Here is a 27,871-nt window from a genome sequence, read left to right as displayed (position 1 = left end):
CCTCCCTTTTTTCCCAAAAAGGGTTAGAGAGAGAAAAAGGAAATTATTAAGGAGGAAATTCTGTTTGCTTAAAGCGTATGCAAGAATTCATGTCTTATCTCTTAGTTCAAGGTCAACTCCATCCCGCACAGCTGTTGCTCAGAGAGAGACAGAAAGAGACAGGCTGAAAAAGACAGACTGAACTGAGATTCAAACTGAACTAAAACTTAAAGTTGCATTCCTCCAATCTAGCAATGAAATTCGTTTAGGATATCTTGTTTTCATTATTTCACCAAACCATTCAGCCATAGTGTTCCAGCAACTGTCCCTTTCTTAAAGGCACAGCCTCAAACGGTCACAGTCATGTTTCAGTTACATTCTGTGACATAGCGTGTGCAAGGTTACTGATTGTAGACATATGGAGACACATTCTGCTTGGAAGATGGTAATAGTTTGTAGGGGAGAGTTAAGTGTTTCTTCACGGGCAGGAATCGCAAGGATCCTTGTACAAGTTCACAGGTGGCCCCGGAAATGCCGCGCTCTCCATACCGATGAGTGTTTGTGTGAAGAATTAGTGTTCTTCCTGCTGCTGGCAGCAATTCCTGCCCCAAGCCTCTAGAAGAATGGAAAAGAGCATTTTTTAATTAAATATTATTTTTTTAACATCTGGTCTTTGATTTGGTAAGTGCCTTTTAACATCCCTTCCTTACTAAACATAATCTTTGCAGTGCTGAAGTGTTCTTAATTTTTAATTGCTTTCTTCATGATTTAAAGCCAGTAAGTGAAATTAGTCTTAAATAACCTGCTGATTTTCTGGATGGAACTCAGAAGTGCAGTAGAGCACTGTATGAGATGAGGGCTTCTGTTTTTCCTAATTCTTGGAATTTATTGTAATGTACTTTGAAAATGGCTTTTTTGTGTGACAATACATGCAATCACTTCTGTGCTGTAATCCGAATTGTACCACAGTCTCTTCCGAGCACTTCCTGTTGAACATGTCTTTTGTAGAAACCTGAATTCAGTTCAGTTTTTGAAACGGGGGGAGGGGAGGAAAAAAAAAAAAAAAGGAAGAGAGGCATATTTGTGCTGCTGAGAGAGTAGTTGTAAAACTGAAACATCCTTAACTTGTTCTCTCTTTATTTTCCAGGGTGCTCAAGAGAAAAGGAGAGAGGTCTTGATTTTTTTGTTTGTTTAGACAAGAGTCTCCTGCTTCTCAGAAACATTTTGTTACTACTCATTAATCAATAAAGATGTTCTAAAATAAAAAACCCTTCCATGTCCTTTTATTCTTCCTGCTAAGGGGCATGTTGGAAAACGTGGTGTCGTTGTTGTGTTAAAATAATCCCATGCAGGACAGCCTTCTAATGTCGTTTCCCTGGTCTGTATGTATGTACAGTTACAGTAATGTGAGTTTAATTTGTTTTGATTTTTCAAGGCTTGCTCCACTGGACCCCATTTTTAACCTGGGTTTTATTCAGTGATAGTGCTAAGTTAGTGAAATAATTTGAAATTGTACTTCATAATATTTATGCAGTTACTGCTGTGGCTGATTTCACTTGGAGGAGGTGTGCTGCTTTTTTTTCCTCAAAGTAAAGGGACTGACGAGCTTAAGTTTTTGTTAATTTGTATTAAGGGTGGCAAAAAATGCATTCAAGATTCAGGCTTGTAAATATCCTATTGACTCAAGACACTAGCAAAACAGGCATGATAGTGCATATTTGCAGAAGAGCTGGTGTCTGTTTTAGTTATCATGAAATTGTTTTGGATGGAAAAGATGTCAAACATCACTGAGTCTAATCATCAGCCTAACACCACCATGGCCATTAATCCGTATGCCAAAGCACCATGGCCACGTCTTTCTTGAACACCTCCAGGGATGGTGACTCCACCACTTCACTGTGCAACCCATTCCAACCCCTGGCCACTCTTTCTGTAAAGAAATTTTACCTAATATCCAATCTAAACCTCCCTGGCACAATTTCAAGCCATTTCCTTATCACCACTAGAGAGACGAGACTGGCCCCCACCTGACTACAGCCTTCGTTCAGGTAGTTGTAGACAGCAATGAGATGTCCCCTCACCCTCCTCTGGGCCAAGCGATCCCAGTTCCCCCCAGCATTTCTTTGTAAGGCTTGTTCTCTAGACCCTTCACCAGCTTTGTTGCCCTTACTTGGTAGTATTTTCCTTAGGTGGTGTACTATGCTATTATAAATTACTGTGTGTTTTAAAAGAATGAGTAATACCTTCATAAAAAGTGGAATGGGACTAAAATCTTGTGGTGAACATGGATATTGCTTAGAATGGCTTTGTACAGTGACAGTGAATATGATCAACATCTGATAACTGTGCTGACAGAGAAACACTGATTTTCAGATGGTATCAACTTTCAACTTTGCATTGCAGTCAGTGAAAGAAATGATTTCTATGAACATAGTAGCTAGCTTAGTTAAATTAGCCTCATTAATAGAAAGAGCTTAAAAGTGGTAACAGTTTTTTCAATTTTTTTTTTCTCCCCCCTTAAGGGACCCCCAGGCACTGAATTATTTTCTACATGGACCTAGCAGTAAATCTGTAAGTAGGATTCATTTGTATTAGACATACATAAGCTTCCTGGAGTGTATTGCTTCTAACTGTGATTTTTCTCTTTTATCAGAGCAATGAGGATTTGACAAACGCAGAATACTCTGTGGCCAACTCCAATTCAATTTTCGCCAACTCCAATGTGAGTGGTCAGGACATAAATTGTGCTGAATTTGCATGCTTTTGTTATGGCTGCACTTGGCTTTTATAAAGCTGAAGGAACTACATGTGGGGTTTGATCCTTTCTGCTTGAAAATTCTGAATGCTAACATAGAACCACCTCATATTTCACAATTTGTTTGGCTTTTCAGTGGGGGATTAGTTGAAAGTGTTGGGTGTGCACAGTGTGCAGTGTTATAGCTTTGCATGTTGTAACTCGAGCCCCACGTAGGGCGCCAAGATAAAATGTCAAGGGTTGAAGGGGAAGGCCGCAAAAGCCTTCTTGTCCCCCCTGTAAGTAAAGGGAAAAAAAAACGGAAAGGGAAAAAAATACACAGCCAGCTTAGCGAGGGAGTGTGTGCTGTATATTTACAAAGCAGTCTAGGGAACGCAGGGGAATATATACAGAATCTACAGTATTTACAATATATAGAGAAATATACAACAAAGTCACACAGAAATGAGATTTCCCTCCTCTGCTGAGGAGGGTTCCCCACCCCTGTACCTCCCTCTCTCCCCCCTTTTCCCCAGAGAGGGTTAGAAAGAGAGAAAAAGTAGTAGTTGTTAATTAGAAGCAGTTAGTACCGGCCTTGCAGTTTATCAGTTTCAAGGTCAGTCTGGCCGAAAGCCCAGAAAGCTGCAAGCTGCCGCAAGGAAGAAAAAGAAGTGCAGGACTGAGACTAGTCCCACTGGGAATCAAAACTTAAGGCAGTGCTTCTGCTTCTCTACCAATTAAATTAGTTTAGACCTGTCTTTTGTTCATAAACATTTGGCCACAATGTCCCCTTAAAGGGACAGCCTGAAACGGTCACAGTTGGGCTATGTTTTATAGAAAGGTAAATCAGCTTGCGGAGCAGTGGAAATGCTCTCAGCTGTAACTCTAATCAGTTAACTGGAGTTGCAGTTTTAGAATAGAATAGAACTAACCAGGTTGGGAAAGACCTTCGAGATCGAGTCCAACCTGTCACCCAACACCATCTGATCAACTAAACCATGGCACCAAGTGCCTCATCCAGGCTCTTCTTAAACACCTCCAGGGATGGTGACTCTACCACCTCCCTGGGCAGCACATTCCAATGGCCAATCACTTTCTGTGAAGAACTTCTTCCTAACATCCAGCCTAAACCATCCCTGACACAACTTCATAGTATCATAGTATCAGTCAGGGTTGGAAGGGACCACAAGGATCATCTACTTCCAACCCCCCTGCCATGGGCAGGGACACCCCACACTGGATCAGGCTGGCCAGAGCCTCATCCAGCCTGGGCTTAAACACCTGCAGGGACAGGGCCCCAACCACCTCCCTGGACAACCCATTCCAGGGCTTCACCACTCTCATGGGGAAGAACCTCCTCCTCACCTCCAGCCTGAATCTCCCCTGGCACAGCTTGAGACTGTGTCCTCTTGTTCTGGTGCTGCTTGCCTGGGAGAAGAGACCAACCCCCACCTGGCTACAGTCTCCCTTCAGAGAGTTGTAGACAGCATTGCAACACAGAGGAGATTTTAACATCATGTAGCATCTCTGACTAGCAAATTTTATTTGGTCCACTAAAAGGCATAATTTATTATTTCAGCAGTGGTAAGAACAATTAAAATCTATTAAACTGATCCTTGGTATTCAAGATGTGTGCTCCTGTAGCAATAGGAGTATTCCAAGGTACAGTGTTAGAGTTTTGAATTTCATGTCTGTTGACATTGAGCAGTTCTTTCAGTTCTGCAATAAGGTCTCCCCTGAGCCTCCTCTTCTCCAGGCTAAGCAACCCCAGCTCCCTCAGCCTCTCCTCATAGGGCTTGTAGACCTTGAAAGCTAGTTGTTTGTACATTTCTTACAGGTGTGAGGATGGATTTATTTCTTACCTCTAATGTAGAATCTGATGAACTAGCAATTTTGTTAAATTAATGGCATTTTTGTTGTTCTTTAGACTGAGTACCTAGCTTGGGATGTTTCCTTGCTGTAACTTCACTGCTGGAGAAGCAATTTAAAATTCATTAGGTGTTGTCAATAGAGTTCAGTATTCTTTTCTTTTCTGCCAAGAGTATGTTGTAACCTTAAATGAAGTTTTACCCAGTGGGGTTGTGGAATTCTCATCCCTGGAGGTGAAGCCCAGGCAGAGCCCCCTTCTGACCCATGTTTCTTTGATTTCATTAGTGTGGGGTTTTAAAAAGAAAAAACTAATTCCTCATCTCACAATTCAGTTATTTGAATATGTAGAACAGGATTGTCTTGGTAATTCTTCTTTGTTGTACTGTTAATTTGATTCTTGCATGTTTGTAGCATGTTCCAGACAGAAACGTGGTGGTGTATAGGGACCTTAAATCATTGGCACAAACAAATCTGTGAAACTATTAATCTATGTGTAGAGACTTTTCTGTAGCCACAGTAGTCTGATGGGAAGTGTTTGCCCTGTTCTTCCTCTTTTAATAATCATTATTAAATACTGTAGAAGAGGAATATGTTGAGTGGCAGTTCTTATTCCAGGTAAGCTGGTTGAGATAATGATGATAGGATCATCACTGATGATAGGATGTGTGCGATTTTCAGCTGACAGAGAACAATACAACTTGGTACTGGGCTAGCCAGTATCAGCCAGCAGCTTCCTGTATGCAGCAATGCAGAGGTGGCTTTTGAGGACTCATCCTAAGAAAAATGAGGTTATGGGGGGAAAAAAGGTGGCCTGCATTTGTCACAGCCTAGGCTTCCTGGTTGTTCTTTGTGGAGATTCTTCTGATAAGCATGAGTAGGTGGGATGGAGTCAGATGTGTTTCTGGTGTTCACTTCTCAAGAGTGAGTTTTTGGAGTAATTTTGTGAGGGAGTTGGAGATCCTGGGCAAGGTGTGATTGTTGCATAGAGTGTAGCAGTTGGGAGAAACAAAAGTACTTAGTAAGAGCCAAAGAGCTTTCTAGTGTATGAGATGGGCAGGGGAGGTAACCTAGAAGGCAGATTGACCGGAAGAGCAGGGTTTCCAGCGTGTGTTACTAGGATGGTTCTGTTGTGTTTTCATTCTCCAGCACTTACTCCTCTCATGCTCTGTTCTCATCCTTTTGTATCTTCATAATGAATGTCAGTGCCATCTTCACTTCCCTCCCTCCCTTGTGTGAGAGCCCTGTGCTGGCTTAAGTGAAGAATGTCTTCATTGCCAGGATAGATTCTCATAGTGCATTGTGAAGGAACAAGGGGTCTCTAAAATACATTGTTCCATGGTCCCTACTTACAACATGAGATACCTGAAAAGGTCAAGCCTTGCAATGTTTTTGTCATTAGAGTTTTTGCAGATGCTGGAAGTTCTGTCTTTGTATATATTCAGAATTGCTACTGTGAATTAGGATTGACTGTCTCATGCCTTTCAGTGGCAGAGCATACAGATTCAATGTCAAGGGTTCAGTGTCCCAGCCTTCATTTTAACACAAACAAGTTTGTGGACAAGAAGGCAGTGTCCAGTCTTGCATTCCACCTCTACTGATTCCAGATTGGTTTCCTTGGGCAATTCGTCTCTGCTATAACCCTGATGAGGGAATTCCTTTAATTTAACCACTACCCTGTTACCTAGGTTGTACTCAGTGATTGCTTCCACCTTCCTATTACAGTAGAACAGTTTAAGAAAGCAGAATATTCATGGAACCAGTGTGACTAAGTCTCCTGTTGGTAATCAGACTGATGAAATTGCAGTCACTGGTTTCTTCTTGAAATTAGTTTGATCTTTTGTGGCTGTTCTAAAGGTGGTCATCAGTAATCAAGATGCTGATTTGGAAGGTCTCTGCTTCCAGTTTATGCATACAAAATTGGTTTTGATGTTCAGCAGTCCTGGGAGCAGGGAATAAAACTTGAGATTCTTCATTCCAGTGAGAGAGTTTCAAGCTATTAATCTTTATTTCTTGCAATACTGTTTATTATTACTATTGTTAGCAGTAGTAGCTGTGTTGTTGGTTGGTAGTAACTGGAATAGCATTAAGTGGAGCTTCTAAGTTATGCAGTTGTGAAAGATTCTGGATTGGTTCCTGTCACTGGAGACTAGTTGTGGATAATACTAGGAAGTGCTCTACAAGAACTTCAGTTACAAGTCCTAACAATACCCTAGTTAAAGATTCCCTTTTACTCTGCCTGCTGGTAGCTAGGTACAGTTGAGAACCTGATACATGATTTTAGTTGTTCATGAGGTGCAGACATTGAGACATTGAAGTGATGGTGTGGTGGTTTGGCCCTGGCCTAAGGGCCAGGTCCCCACCAAAGCTGCTTTATCACTCCCCTCCTTAAATGGACAGGGGAGAGGGGGAATTATAACAAAAGCCAGTAATAAGACAGAAGCATTTTAGTAACAATAATAAGCAAAGGCAATAGACTGCATGGAAGCAAAAGCAGAGAGAGAGATGTTGGTCTCTGCTTCCCATCAGCAGGACGGTGGTCAGTCTCGGGCAGCAGGGCTCTCTAAGCTTGGTGGTTCCTTAGGAGGATAGGCGCCATGCACAAATCCCCCCACTTCCTTCTTTCACTTCATTCTTCTCTCTGAGCTGATGGCACATGGTATGGAATACCCCTTTGGTCAGTCCGGGTCAGCTGGCTCAGCCAAGTCCTTCCAAGATCCTGCCCACCCCTCAGCATACTCTTGGGGAAGGGAAATGTTGAAAAGACACAGCCTGGATACTTACTCAACAGCAGCCAAAACACTGCCGTGTTATCAGCTACTGCAAAACACAGCAGTAGGCAGATGCTGTGAGGAGAATTAACTCCAGCTAAGCCAAACCCAGTACAGATAGCTTAATTCCTCCTGTTAACATAGATGTGAAAGCTTATTGTCATTTCAAAATTGCATTTGAAAATGTTTCCTTGGGTTTTAAAAACTGTCTTTTGTCATGTTGAAATGACTGAGGTGTCATAAAATCCAGAGACATTCAGAAGCAGATCAGGGTGTAATTTTGAATAGTACACTTGGGGAACTGAAGTTTGGGTGGGGATGTTCGCTGCGTGTGACATTGGAGTTTGCAGCATCTCCACACTGTTTTTATGTGGTGAAAACAAGTGTCTGTGACCTTCACAGAGTGAAGGCTCTTATCACTTCAGATGTATTTTGCATTTATCCTGACCAAAAAAGAAACTGGATGTTGGTTGTGGATGGTTGAGAGGTGATTCTGCAATTTAGGAGGTGTACCCTAAACTTAAAGCTCTTGCAAGCTTTATGCATTTAAACTTGTCATTCCACCCGTGGAAACTCGGTGCTTGTGCTGTCTGGAGTTTCTGGATGTAATTCTATTGTATGAAGAGCTTGCTGCCAGCCAGAGTAAAGCAGGTTCTGAATTTCCTCATCACAGTGTTTGGGATGTGGATTTGAAGGAAGGATTTTTTTCATTGAAGGTGGCACTTGCTGTTTGCTGCAGTTTCAATGTTTATAGTTCTCTGTAATCTTTTTTACTAGCATAGACCATAAAGTCTCTAGCATTGACTTTCTTACTGCTTTGCTTCTGAAATTTCTCTGCACCAGAATTAGTGTAATTCCTTAGCCTTATGAAATGATTAGGACTGCAGAAATAATGGCAGGGTTTTAGAGTTGGATCTCATTTAATAGAGGGAGTCGGTGCAAGAGCACCTTTGTCCTGCTCTTTCTCTGCCACTACTGTTGCTACTGAAACTTTGCCCCAAACTGAATTACAATAGAGGTCTTTTCACTCCTTTTTCTTTTATCCTTTTGTCTAGACAGTGCTGTGCTTGAGGGAGGGCAAATGGTACTTAAAGAGCAGGTCACATCCTCCTGAAAACAGTGCAGCTGCACAGTTGGGAGACTTGAGAAGCAGAGTGGTATCTGCAGCAGTCTGTTAGGAGGGCATGTGTGGGATGTTAGTAGCTCAGATGTTTATGCTGGCCCACTGGATAGAGCAAGGGTCACTGTATGCAAAGAGTCTCCTTTTATAAAGTTTGCTTGATGAAAAGAGGGGGGAAACAAGGTTAGAGCTTGGAATGTCTGAAAATGTTTTATTTCTTGTTTCTATATTTCAGAACACTGATCCTAAGTCGTCTGTAAAAGGTGTAAGTGGCCAGCTTGGAGAGGGGTCTAGCGATGGACTGCAGCTGTCCACTAGCCTTCAGTTTCTTGAAGATGAACTTGTGTCTTCTCCTTTACCTGATCTTGCTGAGGATCAGCCTTTTGATATTCTTCAGAAGTCCTTGCAGGAGGCCAATATTACTGAACAGACTTTGGCAGAAGAGGCATATTTGGATGCCAGTGTAGGTTCTAGCCAACAGTTTGCACAAGCTCAGCTTCATCCTTCTTCATCAGCATCCTTTACTCAGGCTTCTAATGTTTCTAATTACTCAGGTCAGACGTTGCAACCTATAGGAGTTACTCAAGTGGTACAGCAACCTGTTGGAGCATCCTTTGCAAGCAATACTGTTGGTGTGCAACATGGCTTTATGCAACATGTTGGAATTAGTGTTCCTGGCCAGCATTTGTCTAATAGCAGCCAGATCAGTGGTTCTGGGCAGATACAGCTAATTGGTTCATTTAGTAGTCAGCCTTCCATGATGACCATTAACAACCTTGATGGTTCTCAGATAATACTGAAAGGCAATGGTCAACAAACACCTGCCAACATGAGTAGTGGCCTCCTGGTTCATAGACAGACTCCAAATGGTAACTCACTGTTTGGTAACTCAAGTTCAAGTCCGGTAGCACAACCTGTAACTGTTCCATTTAACAGCACAAATTTTCAGACATCATTGCCTGTCCATAATATCATCATTCAGAGGGGTTTGGCACCAAACTCTAACAAAGTTCCCATTAATATCCAACCAAAGCCTGTCCAGATGGGTCAGCAAACTGCTTACAATGTGAACAACTTGGGAATACAGCAACATCACGTACAGCAAGGGATTCCGTTTGCTTCTGCAAGCTCACCTCAGAGTTCAGTAGTTGGTCCTCATATGTCTGTTAATATTGTTAATCAACAAAGTACAAGAAAATCAGTTACACCTCAGACAGTTAGCAATGCTGGAGGTAGTATTGTTATCCATTCTCCTATGGGACAGCCTCATGCACCTCAAAACCAGTTTCTCATACCTACAAGTTTGTCTGTTAATTCCAATTCAGTTCATCATGTCCAGGCCATCAATGGACAACTTCTTCAGACTCAGCCTTCCCAGCTGGTTCCTAGCCAAGTGTCCACTGAGCATTTAATGCTCAACAGGAACTCTACAAACATGCTACGAGCCAACCAGTCATATTCAGGACAGATGCTGAATAATCAGAGCACAGCTGTTCAGCTTGTTTCTGGCCAAACTTTCACAGCTCCTGGAAACCAAGTTATAGTAAATCATGGGACATCACAAATTGTTGGTGGACAGGTGCCACTGCAGCAGGCATCACCAACAGTGTTGCATTTGTCACCCAGTCAAGCTAACGTTTCTCAAGGCAGATCAAGTTTCACTACGATGTCACCTGGGCAGTCGACAGTCTCGAATATGTCAGCCTCTAATCGGTTTGCTGTCGCAAGCTCTTCTGGCTCAGTGCATCCTAGCTTGGGACCATCAGTGCAGTCTGTCGCGTCAGGAGGAAACTTCACTGGAGATCAGCTCACACAAACCAGAACTCAAGCTCCCATCAGTACATCTCATCGTCTTCCAGTTTCCTCTTCCAAGTCGGTCAGCACCTTTAGCCACACCTCAGTTGGAGTAACACAGCAACAGTTTGCCTGTGGTCAGGTATGAAAGCTGCTTGAGAATGTAGCCAAATAAATGCTTCTAAGCTGTGCCCAAATCTATTGAACAAAGTATTGAAGTTGCTGCTAATACAGAGAGCACTTATTTGGTATTGTTGCAAATCCCCTGCAGCTGCTGAAACTCTCTGTAAACCAGAGGGACAGTGTCACTTGGTACATTCTGAGGTCTTCTTGCTGCTTGAATGAGTATCACTTCCATTAATTCAGATTTTGTTGCTAATTTATAGTGATACTTTCAGAACTGCTCAGCACTGATCTCATTCTGATCCCATTTAAAGGAATGGACCTTGTAAGATTATGCAACTATGAGGTCTCTTGAAAATCTTGCCATAAAGCTAGATGTAAAAGCTTGGGTAACTTCTTTGCACTTAGAAGCCTTTTGTCCTCACTAAAAGCTATGCATGTTTGTTCAAGGTTTCACCTATTCAAATAACTGATTGCAAGGCTTCATATGTTATTTGCCATACTGGCATTTTGCCCACTGTTCTGTGCATCTGGAGCAGTTAGAAGCTTTCAGCTTTGAAGCACAGACAAGGCAAGAGGGATTCCTGGCAGTCCCTAAAAGGAAATACCTTTTAAAGCAGTCTGTACAAGAATGTGTACAAATATTTTCTCTGAGAAGGGATCTGCTTAGTAATGAATGAGTTTAAAAAGCTCCTGGATTTACTTTTTAGGTGAGAAGTGGTCATGTTTTGTGCAGCTGATGTATATGCTCAGTTCAAGATTGTCTGCTTCATGAAGGAACTTCAAATGCTGTGGCTATTGAACTCGGTGATTTGTCACACAGTTAGCAACAAGCTTTACTTTCAAGTCTGACCTTTTTTTTTTAACCACCCCCCTGCTTGGCATGGTCATCATAAAATACTGCCAGTTGTCTCAGAATGCATTTGCACTAATTATCTTAGAACTGTCTTTGTGCTCAGTGATGCAATGGATAGTTTTTTTAGCCAAGACTGCAAAGGGCAATGAAATAACATGTCTTAGAAGATAACGTGTACTTGGAAAGTAAGGGCAAAGATAGTGTGCAGCCACATTTTTAGTCTTTTCCAAAGCTGCTAGCACAGATTGCAACATCTTGTTTGCAGATAAGTGATTTGAGGTTTGCTTGACCCTGTGTCTACATCTTCCTATTGCTAGAATAATGTGCTGGGCTAGTGAGTTTCAGCAGTGCTAGAAGCACAAGAGTTCCTAGTGCTGTGAAAAAAGTATTTTGTTTTTCTGCTACAGTTTGGGAGCTAAAAGTTGGAGCTACAGAGAACAAATTCTACTGATTACCATGATCTTTTTAGTTTGCTTGCACTTCAATGTTTAATACTGTGCTGCATTGTAAACCATATATATCATTTAGGCACTGAACACTGGACTGTTTGTTCCACTGTGTATATTTTTTGTTGCAGAGACAGCTTATTTAGTCATCGTGCAGTTTTGAGACTCAAAAACTGAGCTTTCTGAGAACCATCCATCAGTCTTCTACAATGTTACTCATGTATACTTGTAGTTTCAGTGTCATTTCTATTCCCCCTTGATTCACTTCATAAAATTCCTGAACTTAGGAGGAATTGGGGTGTCTGAGATAGAATAGAATATAGAATAGAATTTTAACCAAGTTGGAAAAGACCTTTGAGATTGAGTCCAATCTATCACCCAACACCATCTAAACAACTAAACCATGGCACCAAGTCCCTCAACCAGTCTCCTCTTAAACACCTCCAGGGATGGTGACTTCACCACCTCCCTGGGCAGCACATTCCAATGGCCAATCTCTCCTGCTGAGAAGAACTTCTTCCTAGCATCCAGCCTAAACCTCCCCTGGCACAGCTTGAGACTGTGTCCTCTTGTTCTGTTGGTGGTTGCTTGGGAGAAGAGACCAACCCCCACCTGGCTAAATATTTTGATTCCTTCTCCCAAGCACCTCCAGAGCATTCAGAATTGTGTTAACAAACATCCTAGGGTCGGATGAAAGCTTCAATACCAACTAAAGATGCTTTTCTGCAAGAAACTTTATGTATTGTAGAGCAATCTGACATCAGCAGCTGAAGGCTGCTGACAGACTGAGGTGTAGTCTGGCCTTTTACCTGAGCAATGAGAAGACTAAGCTCTGCCACTTCAGATGGCAGCACTGCTTGGTGGTTTATATAGAATAGAATATATAGAATGGAATAAACCAGGTTGGAAAAGACCTTTGAGATCATTGAGTCCAACCTATCACCCAACACCATCTAATCAACTAAACCATGGCACCAAGTGCCTCATCCAGGCTCTTCCTAAACACCTCCAGTGATGGTGACTCCACCACCTCCCTGGGCAGCACATTCCAATGGCCAATCTCTCTTGCTGGGAAGAATTTCTTCCTAACATCCAGCTTAAACCTCCCCTGGCACAGCTTGAGACTGTGTCCTCTTGTTCTGGTGCTGGTATACACGTCTGGGGTTATCTCCCTTTAAATGTCACCATTGAGGAATTTGATGTGGAAAAAAGGATGTCTTAGAGCTGAGTTTCAGTTGTCTCTTTAACTTTTTTTCCTGTTTGTTAAAGCTTCTGGTAAATATTTGACAGTGTGTTTGTTTGTTTTAAATGTATGTGGCACAGAAGAAAAATCTGAACCAGACCTCAGCAGTTCCTGCGTTGAAGATGCAAGATAATTTGCGGCAGCCTCAGCTCAGCAGTCTCCTGAGCAACACGCTATCAGGTCAACTAAGGTCTTCTTAAAATAATTTTCTTAACTTTCTCCAGCAGTAGAAATTGATCCTTTGATGTGTCAGTCTTTCATTGGGGGCTCACACTTACAGGCTCCTAAAGGTTATCAAGATTGTGTTGTTAGAAGAACGCAAACAAAATCCTTCTGCTTCCAAATGTGTTTTTGTTTCTCCCCGGCCGTGGCGCTTTATGTTGCAGCGTGGAGGTTTGATGCTCCACAGTAAGGATCATCTCTCCCCTCTGTAAAACTGAAAGGTCTACCTTCTTTCATTTTTCTTGTTTCTCCCCTCCCACCCTCCTCCCCCAAAATATGGACATCTGCTAAAAATTGTATGAAACTTCTAGACCCTCATTTGTGATGGGTGCTTCAGATACAGAGGAAAGAAAAACAGCGATTGCAAAGCTGTGTAGGCTGTCCTCACTTGGATTTGTTTCTGAACGTGTCACCTGGAGTTACAACGGTTACTGTGTCCTTCATGGCAAAGTCCTGGGCTTTTCAAACCCAATATATTCAAAGGAAATGGAAAAATGCAATAACCTTCATATTTTCTTTGTACATAAGTAGCCCTTTTGAATAAGATCCTGTTGTTTCCCTGCTCCCCCGTCTTGTGTACTTTCATGTGCAGATTCTCCAGGCAGTTCTCTGCAATGAGCATGGGGGGTTTTGTGTGTGTGGTTTTTGGCTTTTTTTTTTGTTTTGGGATGTTTTTTAAAGGGAAAAATCAATAATAAATTCTGAGTGCTAGGATGCTGTTTGAATTCCTCAGCAAGGCAATTTCAGGAAACCTGCCTGTTTAGAATACACGGAGGGGGGTGGAAATGGTTCTTGTTGTCCAAATACTTTCAGGAGCTCTAGAAGCATTTGGTTTATATGCTCATGGGAGAGTTAATAGTGAAAAACCTGATAAAATGTACTCTTGATTTTCAGTAAGTTGTTTTGACACTCTACTTACAGTGCTCAGATATCTTCTTATGCTGCAGTACTGTGGTAGGGTGTTACTTCTGTCTGAGGATTTTTGTAGTTTCTGTCACAAAATGTAAGTCCTGTTGAATTTCTGTGAGTCAGTTACCCTGTAGGGTAGTTGCACTAATGGGTTTTTAGCATGAGACCTGTATCTTTATCCTACAAGTCAATTTAATCTAAGTGAAATCATCAGGATAGGTCCAAGATATTATTCTGTTCTTCCTCAGGATGACAAGAGTCTCTTTAACACTTTTTTTTATAGGACAGGACTCTGGAGGAAAAATCATACAGCAATCTCTAGGAACAGCACAGCCACAAGAAAAAGTATTAGGATCATCATCAGTTCAACAGAGTATACAGGTAGAGAATACTTCCACTTCTCTTTCCCTTAAAATCTTAGTGCAATTAGGAGTATTTCAACATGATCGTCTAGGAGTCCCTGCAGGGTTTTCTAGAGTATGTAAAGTTGCTTAAGCTTGTCAAATTCTGCTGTGACATAATAGACATGGAATATTTTGAGATTTAATTCAGTAAGTGGGTTGTGACTGTTCCATAAGGATAATTTTATATGACACAGCAATTCTTCACTGACTTGGACACACCAGGCCTGCTGTTACGACTTCTTAGAAACTCAACTATTCAGTAGCTGATTGGAAGGCAATAGTCTGTGAGAAGTGGCAGAAAAATTCCAGCTGCTCTCTGTCTGGTTTATTCTTTACTGCATTGTCTTCTTTCTTTTCCTAACCACCGAAAGTTCTTCTATATATTTAACACAATGCCCAAGGCCTAGGGCTCAAAGGGAGGCCACCTATTTTGGAGAGGTAATACAAGAATTTCTAGAGGAAGGGTATGGTTGTTATGCTCATGGACTGAATAGCTGAGAGCAAGAATCAAGGATTAGATGATGGAGGCCTCAAAGTGTGGGCTCTGTTGTGGATGGAACTAAACTGGAAAGTTATGGAAGCAAATGGGAGGATCTGGTTTAGAATTGCTGTTCCTCGCTGGCGCTGTGCTGGGAATGATTTTTCTGCTCCTCATAGTTAGGTACGGTAGATAACAACAGTGCTCAGTTGGGAGTTCAGCCTGTATTTGCCATCATTGGTTCTCATTGCTTTGAGACTAAAGGCCTTCTGGCCAGCAAGTACTGCTACAGTGTGCCTGCTTCATGCTACTCCTGTTTTGCTAAGAAGGATTCTCTACCACATGCTTTCATGTTACTTCTAACTGTTAAAAGAGCTGCAAGTACCACTACAGTGTGCCTGCTTCATGCTACTCCTGCTTTGCTAAGAGGATTCTCTACCACATGCTTTCATGTTACTTCTAACTGTTAAAAGAGCTGCCATGCAATCTTTCTTTAAAAATTGTAAGTAATTCTTGCTCTGTGACCAATTTTGTTTACTGAAACCCCCAACAACTTCATAGTAAGCAAAGACTCTTTGGTCCAGATGGTTTCTTTTGGAGAGTACTTGGATTGCAGTACTGTCCACAGTAGGAATATGAGCCTTTACCACCTCAGAGAGCCTCACATCTTAGCAGAGTGTTCCCTTGAAAAACTTTGGCTTCATAAATCCTTAAGGAAAGAAGATAAAGTAGATGTATCTGATGGATGTATCTGTAGCATCAGCACTGAAACAGAATTCTGAGAACTGCTTCCACCCTCAACCCAGCCCTTAGGACTTTTGAGAGTTCAAGTATGCAACCTTAGCCTGCTTTCCTGGCAGATACTCTCATCCATCCAAGTCAAGCAAGATGGCATTAGGTGAGACGTGGAGACAGTTCTTGAGAGCAGATTGCTTTGGAAAAGTTTTTAGTTGTGCCTTTCCTTTTCACTTGCTAAATTCAATAATCAGCCTTTTTCCTAGTGAATAGAATAGAATAGAATAGACCAGACCAGGTTGGAAGAGACCTTCAAGATCATCATGTCCAACCCATCAACCAATCCAACCCCCCTAAACAACTAACCCATGGCACCAAGCACCCCATCAAGTCTCCTCCTGAACACCTCCAATGATGGTGACTCCACCACCTCCCCAGGCAGCCCATTCCAATGGGCAATCACTCTCTCTGTGTAAAACTTCCTCCTAACCTCCAGCCTAAACCTCCCCTGGTGCAGCCTGAGACTGTGTCCTCTTGTTCTGGTGCTGGCTGCCTGGGAGAAGAGACCAACCTCTGCCTGTCTACAACCCCCCCTTCAGGTAGTTGTGGTGGAACTGGCCTGCAGGAAGTATTTCAGACCCTTGGTTTGTGTAAGAGAAGTGATTTCCACATTTTCTTCGATGCATTACCCTGTGAAAATATGTGACAGTTGAAAGCATGTTACTTACATGGTGATTGCACTTAGTATTGGTGATACACTTGGCTTTCAGAAAGAAATGCTGAAATAGAGGTTCTGCCAAGGAGGAAATGCATTGTAACTTTTCTTTCATTTTGAACTTAGGTGGATGGTCATTTAGTTGGACAGAAAAGGCCTGCTGCTAAACAGTTAACTAAAGGAGCTTTGTAAGTCATTCTTTCATAATTTTGTAGCAGATGTTTCCTCTAACCTGAATTTCTTTGTGGTTGTCATGCATGTATCAACTTCCCTTAGAGTATGTGTTAATTGTCATCAATTGTCCTCGCAGTATTCTGCAGCAGTTGCAGAAGGATCAAATGCGTGCTGTGACGCCGGACAAAAGCCAGTTCAGGTCATTAAATGACGCAGTTCAGAGGCTCCTTTCGTACCATGTGTGCCAGGGATCACTGCCCACAGAGGAGGACTTAAGGAAAGGTAATTTTCTTTTGTACCCATGTTTTGAGAGAGTTCTTTGTATAAGTTAGAGCAGTAAGGAGGGGGGAACATGTAAAAATGTTCACAGGTTCCTGAAGAGCAGTGCTTGAAAGTATGCTCTTGTCTTTCCAGTGGACAGTGAATTTGAATCTGTAGCTACCCAGCTTCTGAAGAGGACACAGGCTATGCTGAACAAGTACAGATGCTTGCTTATAGAAGATGCAATGGTAAGGTCTACAAGCCCAGGTGCATTTTCATAGTTTCATAGTTTCATTCAGGGTTGGAAGGGACCACAAGGATCATCTAGTTCCAACCCCCCTGCCATGGGCAGGGACACCCCACACTAGATCAGGCTGGACAGAGCCTCATCCAGCCTGGGCTTAAACACCCCCAGGGACAGGGCCTCGACCACCTCCCTGGACAACCCATTCCAGGGTCTCACCACTCTCATAGTGAAGAACCTCCTCCTCGCATCCAGCCTGAATCTCCCCACCTCCAGCTTCATTCCATTCCCCCTAGTCCTGTCACTACCTGAGATCCTGAGAAGTCCTTCCCCAGCCTTCCTGTAGCCCCCTTCAGATACTGGAAGGCCACAATGAGGTCACCTCGGAGCCTTCTCTTCTCCAGACTGAACAGCCCCAACTCCTTCAGTCTGTCCTCATAGGAGAGGTGCTCCAGCCCTCTGATCATCCTCCTGGCCCTTCTCTGGACACCTTCCAGCACCTCCACATCCCTCTTGTAATAGGGGCTCCAGAACTGGGCACAGTACTCCAGGTGGGGTCTCAGCAGGGCTGAGTAGAGGGGGAGGATCACCTCCCTCGACCTGCTGGCCACACTTCTCCTGATGCAGCCCAGGATCTGATTGGCTTTGCGGGCTGCAAGTGCACACTGAGAGCTCCTGTTGAGCTTTTTGTCCACCAGCACCCCCAAGTCTCTCTCCTCAGGGCTACTTTCCAGCCAGTCCCTGCCCAGCCTGGATTTGTGCCTGGGATTGCCTCGACCCAGATGCAGGACCCTGCCCTTGGTCTTATTGAACTTCATGAGGTTGGCTTGTGCCCATCTCTCCAGCCTGTCAAGGTCCCTCTGGATGGCCTCCCTTCCCTCCAGCCTGTCTGCTGCACCACACAGCTTGGTTTTTATGTTTATAGGATTGGATTTTATGTTTATAGGATGAGATTCAAGCTTGATAAAATACAAATACAGCTACAGGAAGGTGAGAGCTAGCACTGAAATTCCTTCTGTTGATACTGTTTGTCACCTTATGAAGGTTGAGCTGCATGTTTATAGCCAGTGGACTTGTTGTCATCCTAGCAGTCTTAGTGGCTGTCTTAAGGGTATGCACACAGCTTAAAATTGGTGAAATGAGTTGAATTTTTATTTGACATGCCACCTAAATAAGGGTGCTGTTGTAGGGAAGTTTGTAGTCATTGAAGACACTTGAACTTCTGCTCTCTGCTTATACTTTCCTTTTGTGTTGAACAGGCTGCAATAGTCAGGCAAAAGATTTCTGTGAGTAACAGAGCCTAAAAATCTCCAGTCAGAGGTCTCCAAGCATATAATAATGGTAGCCAAATCATATTACAGTTCAGGAAATCATTGCTTCTCCTTAGAAGCTAGGTGGAGCCTCACATTTTCATCACAAATGCTTCTTATTTAAGTGCTTTCACAATCCCAGGCACGAGGGAAAAAGAAAACTGTCAAAGTACTTCAAGAATGTGTTTTGCAAGGATCAGAAAATGTGATTGTGGCTTCAGACATGCTAGTCTTCATGCCTGGAAAAGCTTTGAATTTGAGTAGAATACATAGAATAGACCAGGCTGGAAGAGACCTTCAAGATCATTGCGTCCAACCTATCAACCAATCCAACACCACCTAATCAACTGAACCATGGCACCAAGCACCCCATCAAGTCTCCTTCTGAACACCTCCAGTGATGGTGACTCCACCACCACCACAGGCAGCCCATTCCAATGGGCAATCACTCTCTCTGTATAGAACTTCCTCCTAACATCCAGCCTAAACCTCCCCTGGCGCAGCCTGAGACTGTGTCCTCTTGTTCTGGTTGCCTAGGAGAAGAGACCAACCTCTGCCTGTCTACAACCTCCCTTCAGGTAGTTGTCGAGAGCAATAAGGTCACCCCTGAGTCTCCTCCTCTCCAGGCCAAGCAACCCCAGCTCCCTCAGTCTCTCCTCACAGGGCTGTGTTCCAAACCACTCCCCAGCTTTGTTGCCCTTCTCTGGACACCTTCCAGCAAGTCAACCTCCTTCCTAAACTGAGGGGCCCAGAACTGGACACAGGACTCGAGGTGTGGCCTAACCAGTGCAGTGTACAGGGGCAGAATGACCTCCCTGCTCCTGCTGGCCACACTGTTCCTGATGCAGGCCAGGATGCCATTGGCCCTCTTGGCTGCCTGGGCACACTGCAGGCTCATGTTCAGCCTACCACTGACCAGTACCCCCAGGTCCCTCTCTGTCTGGCTGCTCTCCAGCCACTCTGTCCCCATCCTGTAGCACTGCCTGGGGTTGTTGTGGCCAATGTGCAGAACCTGGCACTTGGATGTGTTAAGTCTCATGCCATAGACATTTAAATTCAAATCAATAGTTTAGGAATCTAGCAGTCCCATTAGAAAGCATACTAACTGTGAAATATTTGCATGTAGTAGCAAGTGCAAAGGAGGGGATGGAGATTAGAATCTGTTCTTTTAGCATCTGTTATGTTGTATGGTAAAATCCTGTTCAGTCATTTTGAAGAGGTTATTTCACATAGTGTTCAGATTTGGTACTAGCTGCCCAGCAGGAGCAGGGAGGTCATTCTGCCCCTGTGCACTGCACTGGTTAGGCCACACCTCGAGTCCTGTGTCCAGTTCTGGGCCCCTCAGTTTAGGAAGGAGGTTGACTTGCTGGAACGAGTCCAGAGAAGGGCAACAAAGTTAGTGAGGGGTTTGGAACACAGCCCTATGAGGAGAGACTGAGGGAGCTGGGCTTGATTAACCTGGAGAAGAGGAGACTCAGGGGTGACCTTATTGCTCTCTACAACTACCTGAAGGGAGGTTGTAGACAGGTGGATGTTGGTCTCTTCTCCCAGGCAGCCGGTACCAGAACAAGAGGACACAGTCTCAGGCTGCGCCAGGGGACGTTTAGGTTGGATGTCAGGAAGTAGTTCTACACAGAGAGAGTGATTGCCCATTGGAATGTGCTGCCTGGGGAGGTGGTGGAGTCACCATCACTGGAGGTGTTCAGGAGGAGACTTGATAGGGTGCTTGGTGCCATGGGTTAGTTGTTTAGGTGGTGTTGGATTGGTTGATGGCTTGGACACGATGATCTTGAAGGTCTCTTCCAACCTGGTTGTTTATTATTATTAGCCAGTGAACTTTGTTCTGTGATGGATGGATCTACCTGTCTTGAAAGCATTATCAACAAAACTCAGCTCAGCACTAGCTAGTTACAACTAAGGATAGAAGAGAAGGACAGGAAAGAGAGAAGAGGATGGGTTGGTCCCATTGTGAGGTTCTTGCTGGCTTCCTCTCTAAAAGAGAAAGATGTGGTGTGTTTTGGTAAGCATACTCAGTCCTGAAAAGGCAGAGTTCCTGCCATTGGAATAGTACTTCCTTGTCTTATTATCTTCACTAGATGATGTGCCATACAATGTGTATAATGACTCACGGCTCATTCTCAGTAGTGGCTGGTGTTGCAGTCAGGGTTGTTGAAGAGGCTGGGGAGTGGTCTCTGGGGAGTAACTAAGGAAAAATGCTTTGTTTGGCTGACAGCATAGGGGTGGCTAGGGATATTTTTGTTTGGTTTGTGTGTTTTGTTGTGCTTTTTTGATTACAATTGTTGTTTCTCCTTTTCCTGCAGCGGATCAATCCCTCTGCAGAAATGGTGATGATCGATAGGATGTTTAACCAGGATGAAAGGGCATCTCTGACCCGGGATAAGCGTCTTGCACTTGTGGATCCTGGTAAGTCATGGCTAACTCCAGAATCTTTTTAAATGTATCACAGATATCATAGAACCCCAGAATGTTAGGGGGTAGAAGGGATCTCTAGAGAGCATCTAGTCCAAACCCTTCCCCCTGCCAAAACAGTACCACCTAGAGCAATCTGCACAGAAATGCATCCAGACAGGTTTTACAAGTTTCCAGAGGAGGAGACTCCACAACCTCTCTGGGCAGCCTGCTTCAGTGCTCTGTCACCCTCACAATAAAGAGGTTTCTCCTCATGTTGAAGTGGAACCTCCTGTGTTACAGCTTGTACCTGTTGTCCTACCACTGGGCACCACCAGAAAGGGACTGTCACCTTCATCCTGGCACCCACCACTCAGATATTTATAGACATTAATAAGATTCCCTCTCAGCCTTCTCAGGACTGAACAGCCCCACTTGTCACAGTCCTTCATAGAAGAGATGTTCAAGTCCCTGTTGGACTCTCTCCAGTTGATCCCCATCTCTCTTGCACTGGGGAACCCAAAACTGGATACATTATTCCAGGTGTGGTCTCACCAAGGCAGAGCAGGAGACCCTCCCTAGCCCTGCTGGACGCACTTGCTGCACCCCAAGATACCATTGGCCCTTTGGGCCTCAAGGATGCATTGCTGTCCCATGGATAACTTGCTTGCCACTAGGACTCCAAGGTCCCTTCTCCATGGAGCTGCTTTTCAGCAGGGTGATCCCTAGTCTAGGGATCTCAGATGCAGGACTCTACACTCTCTGGCCTGTCCAGATCTTGTTGGATGTCAGGGCAGTCTTCTGGCATACCAGCCAACCCTCCTAGTTGCGTATCATCAGCAACCTTGCCGAGGGCACACTCACTCCCCCCATCCAGGTCTGTTGAGTTTATCCACATTTAGTGGGTTTCTAAACAGTCACAGCAAAGCTCTGATTGCTAGGGAATAACAGTGGTGAAAAAGCAATTGCAAGTTAAATTCTAGTAATTCTCAGAGAGAATCTGTGATTTTGAAGTCACTTAATTGGGGGTTAAAAATAAATGAATTGCCTGCTTGGCACAGAAATAGTTCTGAGTTTCTTTCAACAATAGTCCTCACTCCTGTGTGGTCTTAGTTCTAGTGGAGAAGAAGCTGTGAGTTTGCTGGCAGCCAGAAAGAAGAGTGTTGTATGAAGCATGAGTGCTCCTGTTGATCTTAATGAAGTGCTGCTTTTGGAATGCTAGATGGCAGCATTTTTAACCAGGCTGGTGCTGAATGTAGCAACTGGGAAGGTGTGAGATCACAGTTACTAGGTTTTTAAGTGTTATGCATATTCTGTGTATTTTAAAAGCTACTCAGAGGTTGTGTTGAAGGAGGTACCTGTCTTCCAGGTACCATATTTATAATGCTGGGAAGTGTCCTTAGTCTGGTTTTCTGGTGACTGTATGTGCCTGTATGCTGATGAATTTGGTGATAATCTCCTACAGTTGACCCAGTGAACACTTAAGCATGTGTATGTCTCTCAAGATGTGAATCTGCAGGCTGTGGATGCTAGGTGATCTCCAGGGAAGGGGCCTCAACCACCTCCCTGGGCAACCTGATCCAGTGTTCCACCACCCTCAGCACAAGCCTACCCATGAGTGTACAATACATACAGCATCACAGGTTGTTAAGGGTTGGAAGGGACTTCTGGAGATCTTCGAGTCCAACCCCCCTGCCAGAGCAGGGCCATCGAATCTAGCGCAGGTCACACAGGAACACATCCAGATGGGTCTGGAAAGTCTTTAGGGAAGGAGACTCCACAACCTTTCTGGGCAGCATGTTCCAGTGCTCTGTGACCCTTACAGTAAAGAAGTTTTCCTCATGTTGAGGTGGAACCTTCTGTACCGCAGTTGTCATCCATTGCCCCTTGGTCTCTTCTCTCTAGCAACCAGCACCAGAACAAGAGGACACAGTCTCAAGCTGTGCCAGGGGAAGTTTAGGCTCAAAGTGAGAAGAAAGTTCTTCACTGAGAGAGTTGTTAGCCATTGGGATGTGCTGCCCAGGGAGGTGGTGGAGTCACCATCCCTGGAGGTGTTCAAGAGGGGATTGGACGTGGCACTTGGTGCCATGGTCTAGTCATGAGGTCTGTGGTGACAGGTTGGACTTGATGATCTTTGAGGTCTCTTCCAACCTTAGTGATGCTGTGAACTCTATTCTCAGAAACTGCATTGCAGGGCTGTTTGGATGTGCCGGTGATTTAAGTGAAATGTTGCTGCTTGTTTTTCAGATGGTTATCAGGCTGATTTTTGTTGTTCTGCCAAACAATTTGATAAAGCAGCTGAAGAAGCACAGCCCAGCAAAAGCGACCATCAGTCTAGCAAAACATTACCTGCTCGAAGTCAGACTAGCAAAACCCAAGCCAGAGACCGCCCCAAAGTGAGCGCAGCGGAGCCCACGAATCACAGCAAACTTCCTCTAGTGCCTAACAACGTTCTGACACCACAAGAAGGAATAGCTTCTGCTAAAAAATCAGAGAGCCTCAATAAAGCTTTAAAGTTTGAAAAAGCTAATTGTTCTTCTGAGAGCCAGTACCTGGCCCTTTCTGAAGAAAAGATGATTGGGAAGGATCTTGCCAAGCCCACTGAGAATTCTTTGAACTCCGAAGACTTGTCCAAAACGGTGTCGAGAGGCGGCCACGGAGCACACCCCAAACCATCCAGGAACATAGTGCAGCCTTTCTCAAAGGTACCATGTAATAACTCCCTCCAAGACAAAACTCTGAGGAGCTCTCCAAAGAATGAGGTTTTACATCCTGATAACAGAAAAGGCTCAGATGAACCCCAGCAAGACTTACTGCTCAGCAAGAGTCTAGAAACTACCTTTAAAAACATCCTGGAACTTAAAAAAGCTGGGAGGCAGCCACAGGACGAGGCCACGAGTAGTGGTGCCATCGAGTTAGAATTTCCTACTTTTTCACCCATTGCTTCACAGGAAAACTGCCTGGAAAAATTTATTCCAGACCACAGTGAAGGTGTGGAAACTGACTCTGTTTTAGAAGCAGCTGTAAATAGTATCTTAGAGTGTTAATAGTTACAGTACCATGGACAAGTTATGTTTCTCTTAGCAGAAGCAAATGTGAATGACACCACAAGTACAGCCTGACATGCATTTAAGGTTAACATTTCTAAACTAGATTCTGTTCTGTGTTTGAGAGCAATACTCATTGTGGTTACAGTGAGATACCCAGTAAAGTTAATCCTTTTTATAATGCAGTCTGTTAGGGCCTTCTGTTTCAAGTATTATTACGATAGTGCTTCTGATAATTGTGCTGTACTGCAAGGTAAGAAGGTTGCAGGTGGTTGGGCCCTACGTAATCCGGTGAGATACTGACAATCACAGTCACTTGAAAGGGTATATTTACTAGGAAAATGCTTTTAAAAAGTGATGGAAGCAACAATTCTCCCATGCCCTTCTCTTCCACAAACCATCAGCTCTTCAGTTGTTCTGGAACACCCGCTGTACCTCTGTTCAGAAGTGGTTACATGCTTTGTTATCAGTCTGTGCTTTAAAATTCTTGAGTTGGAAGGATATCATCAGTGTGTTTACAAGGCGTCATCATTTAAAACTCAAAAGTGCTTTCCTATTGCTTTCTGAGCAGAAACTACTACTTGATATATTTGTAGTGGGTAAGTGTAGTCTGTGGGATGATACTCTATGATCTTAGTCACAGTGGCGTGATAGGAAGTAATAAATGCTTGACTAAGGCAGGTGGAATGGAAGCCAGTGAATGGCAAAATGTACAGGATGAGGCCAAGATAGAGCCATGAATTTATATATATAATACATATATATGTTAACTCTTGAGGAAAAGATTCTGCATTTTATACTTGGATGTAGTCAACCTTAAGTCTTTCTGAAGTGGTATAAATTTTTGTTTACTCTTTTTTGTTGCTTTGTTTTCTTTAGACCAAGTGTCAAAAGCACTTTGATTTGAAAACTCTTACGCTATTCATAGCTTCTATTTTAAGAGGACATTAGCCTTACTCTGGTTAAATTTAAAGGCCAGTGTTTATTTTTTGATGATTTTTGATGATTTTTGCTTTTTGCTGTCAGAGAATGTTAAATCATCCACCATAGCAGCTGTCATTATCAAGATATGTACAGACCAAAGTCGATCAGCAATCCCAGTGTTTAAACATATCAAAGCGTATGTAATTATGAATTCCTGTTGTAGAGCCAGGTGAAACCATTGCATGGTTTGTGTTTGGCTTTCTGTCATATTGTTGAGATAGAATCTTATTATTTTATTTATTTATTTTATTCTCTAACATTTTTTTTTCCTGTTTTGCTGCCCATGCTGCTTTTTTCCTAGTTTGCTTTGGTCATGAGTGCTTTTGGTGCACACCAGTGTGCTGTCATTTGTCGCCTGCCTGTAGTACATGTGTCTGCTCAGGAGGGTGTAGCTTTTGTGGTTTCAAAAATGTTCCCATGTTCTCCCCTAGACCTTTTCCCCAGGTTTTTACAAAGCTTACCAGTCAGTTTTCAGACTTGCTGATGACAATTTTCGCCATCTATGAGGCTCATTGTGACTAGCTGTGGTTGTCAGTCAGATTGCCAGGGAAGGAAACAAAGAGGCTTTGCCATCACCTAATTCAGTGCATCTGAATAGTGCAAAGTAAAGCAAGAGTTGGATCCTTGTGAAAGTAGTAAGTGCAATTCAGTATTGAGCTACAGTCCACTGTCTGACCAGGAAAGGAAACCAAATCTAGAAAGCAATGTGAGAAAGATGAATTCAATGCAAATTCATGTCCCCTTCAGCGCGAATAGGAATGCTGGTTTTGTGTGTTACTAATTGCCATTGACAAAAAGTTGTGCCAATCTTACATGTCTGTAAAAACCCAACATTCCCAAGTGTTGTGTAAAATATCCAAGGTAATAAGAAGTATTGCCAGTTTTCAGTTTTTAGTTGGGTGTCCCTAGAATAGGCTCTCAGGAGGTTAGTTGTTTTCATGTGGGCAAAACTCTTCACCTCTCGCCTTTTTAGACTGGATAATATGCTCATGGCTGTGGGGCCTGGTGCATATTATATCATTTTGGAAATGTAACTGTTCTAAACTATCTGGGGAGGAACACAGTAAGTCACACAGCTGTATGGTAGCTAGTGAAAGTTTTCTTTTGTAGGGAAAAAGAAGAGTAAAATTGTGTACTTGTTTCACTTGCTTTTGTGCCACCTCCAAATGGGTACGGAGTTTCCAGCCTCTCTACAGCAAATACACAATTGCAGTATCAGGCTAAGTGTCTTCTGTTGGCTCTCATTTGAGGATGGGGGACAACAGGTTATAGAACATGGCAAATCACAAGACGTAATCATGGCTGATTGGGTCAGACACATTTCTCTGAGCCTACTTAGGAGAGGAACCCATTGATCAATCCAAGCAAGATGAGATTGTTAATATTTTGTTGTTCACTCCTTGGAATTCAATTCTAAAGGAATTCTGGTACGTGATGAAGCAGTGAAGGAAAGAATTGTATTTGTGTTCTGCTTTAAAAAACAAACAAACAAACAAACTCTGGACTTAGTAATCATGTGGGCTTAAGGCTGGCAAAGTAATGCGAGCGTGCGTGGCCCGAAAGCTGGTTCCATTATTTTGCTGGCTCAGCATGGTGATTTCAATGTTATTTAATACTGCCTAATAGGAAACCAGATTTTAACCTGGCAATTAAGACAACTGTGTTAATTTTGAAGGGTTTAGTATAATTTATCTCTTAGATTAGGGAGGCCTTACAGACTGACTTCACTTAAAGAGGATGTGTCACTTATTGTCGGTGTGGTATGGACTTGATTTGCTTAAATACCTTCATTTGTAAAGTATGTCTTCACTTGAAATTGCTTTGTATACATTTTGTAAAAATATTTATAAAATGTTTTGTAAAAAAAAAAAAAAAAAGGTTAAAAAAAAGAAAAAAAAGGTATAACAAATTGCAGTTTATTTTGTTATGTTGGATAAATACTGTTAAAAAAACACGAGTCAGTAAATATATTGTTAATCCATGGATAGGAAATGTTTAGTTGAAGATGACAGATTGAAACAACCATTGCAATACAGCCAAAGATTTGGGAAAAAAAACAACATGTCTACCTGTGGTTGTCTTGATTTTAACCAAGCTGAGTGTTTTACAGTGCCAGAGGAGGATTGCTCCCAGTCTTAAGTGGTGTGGTTGCAAAATACTCTTACGCCTGTGGGTTTTATAATGCAGCGCTGTGGCGAAGTATTTAATAGGCTTGGGTGGAAGGCAATGCGAAGGCTTGCAGGTCCTACAGGAATAACCAGCTCGGTGCTTAGGCAGGTAGCAGCGCAGCATCACAGTACGTAAGGGGTTGGAAGGGATCTCCAGAGATCCATCAGGACCAACCCCCCTGCCAAAGCAGGAGCACCTAGGGTAGAACGCACAGGAATGCATCCAAACTGGTTTTGAATGTGTCCAAGGAAGGAGACTCTGCAGCATCAATGAGCAGCCTGTTCCAGTGCTCTGTCACCCTCACTGTAGAAGAGAATTAACCAGGATGGAAAAGACCTTTGAGATTGAGTCCAACCTATCACCCATCTAATCAACTCAGCCATAGCACCAAGTGCCTCAGCCAGTCACTTTTTAAACACCTCCATTGATGGTGACTCCACCACCTCCCTGGGCAGCACATTCCAATGGGCAATCTCTCTCTCTGTGTAGAACTTCTTCCCAACATCCAGTCTAAACCTCCCCTGGCACAGCTTGAGACTGTGTCCTCTTGTTCTGGTGCTGGTTGCCTGGGAGAAGAGACCAACCCCCACCTGGCTACAACCTCCCTTCAGGTAGCTGTAGAGAGCAAGAAGGTTTCCCCTGAGCCTCCTCTTCTCCAGGCTAAGCAACCCCAGCTCCCTCAGCCTCTCCTCACAAGACTGTGCTCCAGACCCCTCCCCAGCTTTGTTGCCCTTCTCTGGACACCTTTCAGCAACTCAACATCTTTCCTAAACAGAAGGGCCCAGAGCTGGACACAGGACTCAAGGTGTGGCCTAACCAGTGCTGAGAACAGGGTCAGAATGACCTCCCTGCTCCTGCTGGCCACACTGTTCCTGATG

At 43.4% G+C, this 27,871-nt stretch overlaps 1 protein-coding gene across 3 annotated transcripts in view; it reads left to right on the top strand.

Moving 5' to 3' along the window:
• Positions 1 to 27,514, top strand: part of BICRAL (BICRA like chromatin remodeling complex associated protein) — a 62,367-nt gene extending 34,853 nt beyond the window's left edge. For all 3 annotated transcript variants that reach the window (XM_068165088.1, XM_068165087.1, XM_068165089.1), the window contains exons 3-12: positions 2,502 to 2,550; positions 2,633 to 2,701; positions 8,706 to 10,406; positions 13,013 to 13,112; positions 14,347 to 14,444; positions 16,522 to 16,583; positions 16,706 to 16,851; positions 16,984 to 17,078; positions 20,706 to 20,808; positions 23,041 to 27,514. In XM_068165088.1, the coding sequence (XP_068021189.1) occupies positions 2,502 to 2,550; positions 2,633 to 2,701; positions 8,706 to 10,406; positions 13,013 to 13,112; positions 14,347 to 14,444; positions 16,522 to 16,583; positions 16,706 to 16,851; positions 16,984 to 17,078; positions 20,706 to 20,808; positions 23,041 to 23,840 (3,223 nt within the window). In that variant the 3' untranslated portion in view covers positions 23,841 to 27,514. The remainder of the gene's footprint in view (positions 1 to 2,501; positions 2,551 to 2,632; positions 2,702 to 8,705; positions 10,407 to 13,012; positions 13,113 to 14,346; positions 14,445 to 16,521; positions 16,584 to 16,705; positions 16,852 to 16,983; positions 17,079 to 20,705; positions 20,809 to 23,040) is intronic.
• Positions 27,515 to 27,871: the final 357 nt, after the last annotated feature.

Source organism: Melanerpes formicivorus, unplaced genomic scaffold (assembly GCF_026170545.1).
Source record: "Melanerpes formicivorus ecotype bairdi unplaced genomic scaffold, bMelFor1.0.p_v2 SCAF_84, whole genome shotgun sequence".
NCBI classification, from domain to species: domain Eukaryota; kingdom Metazoa; phylum Chordata; class Aves; order Piciformes; family Picidae; genus Melanerpes; species Melanerpes formicivorus.
This window is presented reverse-complemented; position numbering and strand designations above follow the sequence as displayed.